Here is a 10676-nt window from a genome sequence, read left to right as displayed (position 1 = left end):
CCTTCTCTTCCCACCATGACCAGCTCAGGTAGTCAGCTCTACCTTCTCTCCCCACCATGACACAGTAGAGTAACACAGTCAGACTGAAAATATATTTTATGGACAGCTAAGTAATATTCAGAGGTAATTTGTACCTTAATTACAAACAAAATGCTGCTAACAGACAGGAATCCTTTCAGATAGAGGATGGCGTGAAATGTTTATGATTTGTGCACAAAAACAGCTATTGCTTTCGCTGGCACAAAACAGTAACCCAGCTGTTATTCCATCAYAACTTTTCTCTACGGTCACCTAAATTAAAATGAAACTATCTGCTTCTGTCACCTCACATGTTGGGAAAAATTACAAGATTCTAAAGGAGAAAAAGGTCCACAACACTGGTATTAACATCAAGTATACTGTGTATAATAATGACTTCTAGTAGAATATATATCTTGCAAATTTAAAAATATCAGCCTACTTTGGAATGCATCCTGCAAAATCCTAGACGCTTTTCGAACAGAGCGCCTACGTGAGTCACAGATCTTATAGCTGACAGCACTCAACAGCATGCAAGACTTAGTACACTAYGATCTAACTACTGATCAACTATTCACACATTTAGCTGTGTCCTTTGGTATTATCTGACCTGATAATACGCCGAAGCAGTTCTATTTTTGTCCCTGATGTTTTGTCTGGAATATTGGCTCCACAGTACGAGTGGCGGCGGCGCAGCGAGCCTCGGAGGAAGGCATCGCCCTTGGGTGGGCGGTAGAAACAGGCTGGGTTTCGGCCACGGAGAGTGCGGAAAAATGGCAAAGCCCAGGGAAGCACAATGAGACGTTAGTCTGGGCACGTTTCCTTCCAAGTGCTGCGAGGCACTCGGGTTGGACGTAAGCAAGGTGTAATTCTAACCGGAGTAATTTAATTCTCAAACGAAGGAAGCAGTGAAGATTAGTGAGAATTAGGACAGCCTCTTATTTTTATGTTGCTGAAAAGTGATTAAAATAAATAATGGAAGAAACCATCTAGTTAAATAAAAACATTAAGGCAGGCAAAAAAAATCAGATTACAAGCAAAAGAATAGGACTTTCTGTTTTGTTTTGTTTTTGTAAAAGAGAATGTTATTCTGGAAGATATTCTATAAAAACAAACAAGAGGTAAAAAATTCCCAGAAATGAATCATGAGTTAATGTTTATACAGTGCTTTTTGGTCTGCACGTGTAAACAAAAAGGAATTTGCAAAATAAAAATGAACAATCTGAGCAAACCCTCCTCCAAAAAGCAGTTTACAGACAAATGTCTCTATTTTTGGAAAGACCAAAAATTTTCTAGAAGAGTCATGATATGCCTTAAAAATAATTCAAACAGTTTTGGGTGATTTCAGTAACATTTCACTCTCTAATTACATGAGGAAAGCATTTTATGCTAAAACACCTGCAATTCAGTCAGCCCCAGTATTGCTCATCTCAGCATCCTCCGACTGGCTGAAATACAATCTACAGAGAGCTTGGTCTTTGTGACAGCAATGTAAAAGCAGGGGAACTATCTGCACCAAAAATAAAACAACAACAAAAAATTGCTTACCAAGTCTTCTGTGGTAAAAGGACCGTGATTCTCCTCCACTGAGTAAATTCGCTGGAGTGATAAATACTTGCTGATGTGAACTCCTGACAGCTTGGCATACTTGGAAGACATTCCTTGAAGCAAAACAACCAGATTTAATGTTGAGGCAGAATTAGGAACAGAAGTGAGAGTTAAACATTCACTGAATCAAGAGCTTGTCTGGGTCCATGTGTCAGAGAAGACCAAAAAACCAGAAAAATTATGGGACGATCCAGACAATTTTCCCAGAATACTAATGACACTACAACTTAGCACAAAGACCACCCGACGCATTTAGAGAGGTYGGTTTAATGTTAGTGCGTAGTCATTTTTTGTTTTACTCCTTGAGGATGTCTAATTCATTTTTTTGCTACCCCAGCACGCGGTGCTGACCAGGCAATACGCCTGCCGAGGTCTCCGTACCATCCATACCACCGCACCGTGGGCACCAGCCCGAGGCGCGTCGCTGGGGACGCAGGCTGCCCCGCTCCCCACGTGTGCGATGGAGAGCGGTGGGGCCCTCGGGGGGCCAAGGAAGAGCTCTGATTTAGGTAGGCCCTCACCTCCCGTGCCCTTCAGGGGCTCCGGCGTTCCCTCTGGAGGCCCTTATTTGCTCCCGACTATATTAATCTTGGCACCTAGGGCTGTGAATTTCCCCTTCCCACACCTACRATGCCTTTCTCTAATTACTCAGATTCCAAGAGGTGTGTGACCAAATTTTTTATTTTTTCTTCTCAGAATGTGTGATCATTATTATACCTTTTTTACAGCAAATACAAATGCAATTCATTACCACAGCTTCTTGCAGTTTTCCATGCCTGCACTTCCCTTGTTACTCTGCCTTTCTGAAGGATTTCATGTATCTATTTATTGCTGGAACAGCATCCAAAACTTCATGCTTTGGTTTTGATGGATGTATTAGTAAAGTACTTGAATGTTGTTCCCAATCTGTAGGTCACTTCTCTAGCTCCCTATTTAGCTCCATTCTGCCACTCCCGCCATAGCATAACAGTTTTTTGACCATTAATGCCTCTCCAAGCATCTTTTCTTTTCAGAGTTTACTCATCCCCGTGTGTCATGTCTGACGTAAGTGGGATCTTTGGGACTGCCACTCATCTGCGCATGTTCTCTGAACACTATGAAACTAATAATAAAGCAAYGACATGCCACAGTAGTTAAAGCAATTAGGAATACTTATGTAGTTAAATATAAAGAAGGCAGAATATATTATTATTTTACAGAGAAATTTATTGTTCAAAAGTCCTAGAATATTAAATGAAGATCTGATAGCTTATTCTGTTTCTTTTTCCCAGTAGGCTTTCTAAAGGATTAGTTTCCTTTCCAGCAATTTTCAAACATTTTTGTTTGATTCATCTCCCATAAAAGATCTTATAAAACAGGATCTGATTAGTGAGTGTGAAGCAAATAAAACTTTCAAACATTTTAATTAATTAGTGTTTTGTATAYTGGCCAGATTACTTCCTTGAAGCATACTACAAATAGCCTTCTCTATTACTCTTTTATCATGGCRACATGGGTGGTGTGAGAAAAATGATTCAGCTGCAAGCTCTTTCTGAACTCAGCTCCACTGGGACAGGAAAACAGCACTAAAATCTACAGGAAAGTGATCTCTTATTAATGGCAAGGACAAACTCCAAACACCTACCACTAAGAGCTATTCTTGGACAGCACAATGATGCCTGCTAACTAGAAAGACATGAACATCATTTAAAATATGGTACATGTAGTTCTCTCTGAACTCTGTTAAAGGTAAAAAAGCAATTACACGGAGCTGCARTGCTGAAAAAATCAGTTTTTGCCACTTTCCTATTGCTCTCACCAAAGTAAACATGACAAAACATAACATGGTAAAACATAACATGAACAGGAAAAGGCTTTCATTGCTCATAAAAGATGTTGGACTGGAGCCCTGGACATTCAAGTCCCTCTGTGTATCTGCAGAACAGGCGCTGCAAAGGCACCGGGACGCGGCTCCCGGGGGGCCTCCGAACCTGCCGGGGAGGCAGCCGAGGGACGTGTTTGTTAGTTCACTCTCAAGCCACTGAGAATCCGGCTTGCCTTCTAAAATGGAAAACAAATGCAAATTATGCAAACAAGTGCAAATGACGGCCACATGGGCTGTTTGTGCTGAGACAGGGCTGGGCCACGGGGGGACATGGCAGAGAACGGTGCTATTCGCACTTCCAGAGAGGGTGGAAACGGTCGGTGTCGGTCGGTGGGTCGGTTGTTACTGCCCGGGACTGTGTGAGCTGGTGTGGGAGACGAAAAGCTCTGCATTACAGTCCCCCGAAGGAATGCGCTTTTCATTTACGAAATGACTGCGCACAAGGACAAAAAGAATTTCTATCCATTTAAATTCCAGGAAACTGTAGATGCATTTTACTTGGAAAAACAAAGCAATAGCACAGGAAAGGTCTCGGCCGTTATTCTGTAGCTTTGGCTAGTGCCCCAATTCTTTTCTAAGGCTTGTTCCATTCCTGTCACTGTTCTGTGCTTCAGAAAAAATCATTTACCTCAAAATATTACGGAAAACAATTTAAATCACTCTACATGTCATTTTTGACTGGCTGCAACTGAGGATTTCTGCATAAAAAAGGGAGGGAGGAAAAGATCCTTGCCCGTACAACGCCACAAGTATATTTTAGGTGATCTTTGTATAAGCAGAGTTTATGGAAGACAACAGTCCCAGCCGGCCAGCCTCACCTCCTGAACAAGATGCCAGGTAAGGCCGTGGTTGGTGGAGTACTCCAGTTTCACCTGGTTGTCCATATGAGGGGTAAATTTCTGGCCGCAGCCCATCACCAAGTTGAACTGTATCATATACGAAGCTCCAATTTGCATAGACTGGGTTTCCACATAACGCATGCTAGAAGCTAATTTAGAATCACCTGTAAAACTGAGAGATGTAAGGAAAGAATCAGAATCCATTTCCAAAATAATTCAGAGGGGAACACTATGAATGATTACGTGTTAAATATAATGTTGCCTCTTTTTTGTTCTGTAGACTGGCACAGGATGAGATGACAAGCAGGACCTCCTTTCCATCAGTAGTTCCTCAAATTACCAGGAAGGCCTTGACGTATCCTAGACTGTGAAATTCTGAGTTATGCTATTGGTTATTATCATATGCTCTTTGTCTTAAGGATGAAGTTAGGTCAGCAAAGGATAAGGTACGAAAAAAGCAACAAAAATAAAGTTCTTTCCCCAGGAATGTCCATTGCCTAAAGTCATGTCGGAGTAACACCTATGATTTCATTCACACACTGGACAGTGAAGATGCTAAAATTAATTTAGTTAAAATACACTTATTACATAGCTTTCATTACATTGATTTTCAATGGGTTCCATATGCAAAGCGTTCACTGACTTTGGACTGTGCTTTTCAGAGTTGGTATCTCCTACCCTCAGCTTTCTTCATGCGTTGCCCCATTACTTTAATGGAATTCTTGGTTAGAGAAGGCATGCAGGATGTACTGATCTAAGAGTTATAGCAGGTTATCTAGTGGATTGGGCCAAATAATTCTGTCAGTAGTGACTCTTGCAGGACAGCRAGCCTCATATATGAGACAAAGTACATAGGATACAATCATCACTATTCTGGTAATACAATCTAAAATTTGAAATTACAGGATTATTTCAATTTAAGTGAAATTATTTTTTTAATTTGCACTATTAAAAATGAATTAAATTAAATTTGAATTAAAAATGAAGAAAAGAATCAAATGTAAGAGAGGTTCATAATCATTTCAACTTCGAATCCAGCACAGTGTCCTTCTAAATAGAATGATTTTAGGACAGTTCAAGTAGAATGAAAACCCCTCCTTAGTTAGCATATGTTGTTAGTGTCTTCAGAAGAATCTTAGTCCTTTCAGCTTGAACATTTYACAAGACTGTGTTCTTAAATGTGAATAGGACAGGTATTGCAGCTTTTTAAAGAAAATCTCTACAAATCATCATGCAACTATAAAGGACTACATTAAGTAACAACAGTGATGAACACAACAATCTAAACAAGGGTTGTTCTTATGGCTGACTAAGTTACAACTCATCAGCCTAATTGAGAAATTCCTCACCTATCAAAACGTAGAGTAAAACATAATAGCTTTTCCCCCTGTAAAACTCAAGGTCAGAAGGAAGTCGGTATAAGGGCTAAGATTAGAAGTCAGAGCTACTTAGCACTCTGTTTTAATGTGAGTTCACTGACCCACACTGTTGTCTACAGTTTCCTTTCCTGGAGAGCAATTATGCTTTAAATGGCAGCCTTGTACCTTAAAGCTTTAGAAGAAATTACTGAAAGTTGACATGAGTTTTGTAATTATCAAATTTGCTGTTATTTGGAACAAGTTTAAGCTTCAGGCTCCTTTTCACTCTTTGACCTTGCTCTTCTGTGGTTTCATTTCCCAAAGCAAGATCCATCTAATGATGCCTTGTTGATCTACRTAGATCAACATCCATTAATTGACTGAGAACGTTCTCCAGGCCTTCACCGCTTGAGCGCTGTCAAGGTCTGGCCCAGAAAGCAGTAAGCTGCCCTCTTGAGATACTGTATCTCAGCTCTMTGTTTTGTACCCAGTCAGTGTCATTAGGCTTTTTCTTCTCGATAGAATGGATTATTTTCAATTGAGCAGGGGATACACTTATCAACAGTCCAGCTGACAACCTGCAGTTTGTGGCTGCATTTTCAGATGCATTTAGAATGTGTCTCAGAAGAATTTGTTTGGATAATGTCAGAATTTCTTTTTCTTCCAAACTTYATCTTATGCTTTTCAAAATGACAAATATCATCAATTTAAAATTTAAAGCTGACTTGGGCTGACGTGGTTTTAATTTCTATAATGCAACTTGAAAATAGATGACTGAAGTGGGAAATCAAAGTTTTACAGAAGCCATCTTGGGAAATCTGCCAGTACATCCATGCCTTTCAGTTAGGCAGCAAAAATTACATATATCAGTTATTTGGATGATTTGGCATTGCACACAGAAATCTGAGGACAACAGACCAGAGTTACTTAAAGTTCAACTGAACAGAATAAGAAAATTGAAACTAAATAGTCTGATTAGGCATCTGCTTAGAAGCTGTCTTCCCCAAAGGCATAAGTACACACACCTAATAAAAAGTGAATGTTTAGCACTCAGCCTAGGTGCAAAAAATTAAATTTTTCATGTTGTCTCTGTTTCCATAAAAGCTTCTCTCTATTCAGTAATAATCAGAAAAATAGTCTCATTCTCTGCTTTTTTTTTCATGGTAGCAGTCAAATAATGATTAAAACACTTTAAGTTTAGTATTCATTTTAATGTARTAACTCAGCCACTGGATAACGTTCAAAGTACATTAAGGAAGCATTTTTTTAAAATCAAAACAGCTCTTTAAAATGAATATTAAGAAAACATGAAAAGGGAAGCTAGTAAGGAGATGAAGAGGACAACCTGTGATGTTCTGTAAGAAGCAGGGGAGGAAATTATGGGGGGAATATTATGGGTTCACAAAGTCCTTCATCATCCACAGACTGCCTCCAGCCGAACAATGCTAGCATTAAAGGTGTGTGCGCCACCTTACCTGCCACTTCTTCATTTGCCAATTCTCCTGTGGATATGGTTAGGGCGAGGCTTTTCTGCTAGAATATCAAATGTTTTCTTTCTTTGTTCTAAGAAACACATAGCTGGAATACATATCCACATTTTACAGAAAGCAGACTAACGCTCCTGGTGTAATAATAATTAGCTAAAAAATCTTCAGAAATAAGAATACAGAGGATATTTTTTTGTATAAATATTTAGTTGTGGGCTGATTTCTAGTGGGTATATAATGAGACCTGTGCAGGCAGGGGAGCACAATACCCACCGGTGCCTGCAGAACCATCACTCCACCTCTGAGCGCTGCGAACTAATTGGCACTTCTGGGAATGATATCACGGCAAATGTCAGCCAATCGTCCCTTCTCTAAACTGCTAGGGGATTCCCAGATTTACTACATTTTCAAGGCCAGTTCTTTCAGGAATACTGAAAAGCCACACATATACAACCAATTTTGTAAAGCTTCACTGAATTTTCACGACAGGCAGAGTCCAAACACTCACACTGGTCCCATTTCTGCTTTCATCAAATGCAGGGGAAGCTTTTGTCTTTTTGCATCACATCATACCTTCTGCATTAGGTAACTCCTAATTGTAATGCTATACTTTAAATATATTGTTTACTTGAAAGAAACATTCCGCATATGGTGGAGTAATAAACWAACTAAAAGACAAAATATTCTATGAACATGGGTAAAATATCAAGCTGATGTAGTGCAATGGTATTAGATTGTCCCATACTGGTAGTTCATTATGAGCCAGCCTGTTCCAGGGACACTCTCATAATGACTCTCATAATGCAATAGTTAAATGCATCTCAGCAAGTGACTGTACAGATTCCAAAATACTCCAGACGTATTTGGGTTTAAACCTTGCCTGTATAAGAGCATTTTGGAGAGGTATTGACATACATCATAAAACACTTTGTGTCCTGGAGTCCCTTCAGTGTACAGACTACACTTGCTGTAAGCAAGTGTTAAGAACTAATGTCAAACCAAATATTGATGATTACCACCAAATCAAATGACTCTTCCAGTTACAGACCATGACAAAACAGTTGCAAATGCAACTTTGCTTAGAACCTGTGTATATCAACAAAACCACTCTTTTCTAAATGCCATCAGATACTGAAATGAACAACCTTCCCCTCAACAAAAATAAAAAATCCCCTCCTCATTTTTCTCCAATTTTAAGCAGAAATACTTTASGTTTACAGATTCTGAAGCTGAAATGAAGGCCTAATCAAAGGTCTCCTAGTGAAAATGAGCCTTGAGATGACACACTGTAAAATGACTTATAGGATATTTACTATAGTTCTACTAATGAAAAAGCAATTGTCAGAGTTTTCTCAAGAGGATGGTTTCAGTGCTACTGCAAACTCTGTTCGTAGAAAGTCATGAGTTAGAAAATGAGAACCAAATGGACTCACAGCTGGGAAAAGCCMACAATAATTAATTTAACTACCAGCCATTTGTACAGACTCTGTATAAGTTTAAAAATTTCCCTTGAGACAAACAAGGTCAGTGAAGGACAGAGTTCATGTCTTCCAGTGATAATGAAAAATACTTATACATAAATAGTAGGGAAGTATTGCAAAGGCTTTATTTCTTTATTTGACGCATGGGAAGATCAACATTTCCACTATGACAGAACACTACAAATCCCAGACTGTATGTGGAACAGAGAATTTAGCTTAGCATTTATTATTTTGATTCTGATTTAGAGTCATAGGAGGAAAAGAAAGAGGAACTTCAAATAACCTACCCCCCTATCATGATAAACTGGTCTTACAGGAACAGAGAGAAAACAATGTCATTAAAGGGCTTTCATTCCAACTCTTTGATTAAGAAAATGCAAACAGTTTGAGCCCTAACRCATTGTTTCATTTTAATGAGCAGCGAGTACCTTCCCTGTCCTTATTAAAGTGGTTAATGGTGCTTCTACTGCCTCATTATCACCACGAGAACGCATTCGGTGTTGTTCCTACTGCTAAGCCAACGCCTTTTAGTTTGAGAGATGATCAGAAAGTCAAATTAGATTGCTCACTCATACTTGTTAATAAAACTCCTAYGGTATTTTTCTGGATGCCCATAGGGATGTTACAATTACTTATATTTTCTTAAGGTTTCTTATAATCACTACAATTGTACTTTCTCCAAATAAAAATATCCATGCTAATTAAACCCATAGTAGGTTTAAATGTTGATCAGAGTAAGATGAAACTATATTATCTGGATTTAATCAAAACACAGAAATTAAACTGAGGTTACCTTGTATTGAATCCAAACATTACATTCATGTACTACAAAATTTAATTTTTATGAAACAGCTTGGCAATTTACTAAAAGAGCTCATTTCTGCACAATGCTAACATATTTTTCTTTTTCATTTTTTTCTTATTTTTTTTGTTGCCTTTAAAGGTACATGCTTATTGTTTTAGGGCAAGTGACATTTTCTTGCTTTCTGTTTGTAAATACACTGCACATTTTGGATATAACTGTGATGCATGTGGTAATGYTGATCACAGCACCAGGCAAAATAACTACAAATGGCTACTTACAGCATTCTGCCAACATTCTGCTGTCTTTCCTATTTTGAAGTGTAATATAATGTCCGCACAAACAGACAGGAATGTTACTTATAAAATATTCAGAGTCTATACTTTACAGATCATTTCATAGCCTGTATTCCTGAATTAATCTAGCTGGATTTTAAGTGATAGTTACAGATTTTTTCCATATTATTTATACTGGGAACTCTTTAAATATTTTCTGGCGGAAGAAATGCTACTTTCACAGTTCCCATCAAACATAAATCTCTGTGCAATGAGGTGTAAAAATTTACTCCTAATTGCAATTAGATCAGTGACTGTATTTTTGTTCCTAATGTGTGGATGAGACACAATTACTCTGAATAGCTGCCAGAAAGACTCATTTGCAGAAATCACTTAGTTCTTAGCAGGGTGAATAGACAAAGAAAACAGAAGTAGAATATAAATGAATAAACGTTCTCACCAAAGCGTCCAGTCATGACCACAGTAAGGCTGAACGTTTCCCAGGTAGAATCCCAGTGACTGCGTAACTTCAACTAAGTTGGTGAAGTCCAGGCTAATGCTATTGAAAAGCACAGAGGTCATGATGATTTCATCAATAGCCCATACGTCTTCGCCCTGAGAAGAGTGATATGGTTGCCACCATCTGAACTGAATGCCAAATTGTCTTGCATCTTCAGGMAGCTCCACAGAAATTATTCTGGAAAATAAAACAAAATTATTATTGAAAGTCTTGCTGCATGTAATAATACCAGGAGGGCATATTTTACGGTTCTTTTTTCCTATTGACTCTAAAAATTATAGGTTAAATTCAGCCTCCAAATATCCTAGCTTCCACTGGCATAGCTTCTGCTGGTGACAGGGGCAGGAGAATCATTACAGTTCTCTTGGTAGAAAGAGAGGTTTCTCTCTTGGAAAAACAACCACGTGCAAAAGCCACRAAGGGT

General features: G+C 38.6%; 1 protein-coding gene across 1 annotated transcript in view; it reads right to left on the bottom strand.

The window, feature by feature from the left end:
- Positions 1–10676, bottom strand: part of RELN (reelin) — a gene marked incomplete at its 5' end in the record, with an annotated part of 298722 nt that overhangs the window by 85026 nt on the left and 203020 nt on the right. The window contains 3 exons of the mRNA XM_085298374.1: positions 1567–1679; positions 4309–4501; positions 10193–10429. Coding sequence (XP_085154500.1) covers positions 1567–1679; positions 4309–4501; positions 10193–10429 — 543 coding nt within the window. The remainder of the gene's footprint in view (positions 1–1566; positions 1680–4308; positions 4502–10192; positions 10430–10676) is intronic.

This window comes from Rhea americana, unplaced genomic scaffold (assembly GCF_003343005.1).
Source record: "Rhea americana isolate MKP2758 unplaced genomic scaffold, rheAme1 scaffold_1, whole genome shotgun sequence".
In the NCBI taxonomy this organism is placed as follows: domain Eukaryota; kingdom Metazoa; phylum Chordata; class Aves; order Rheiformes; family Rheidae; genus Rhea; species Rhea americana.
This window is presented reverse-complemented; position numbering and strand designations above follow the sequence as displayed.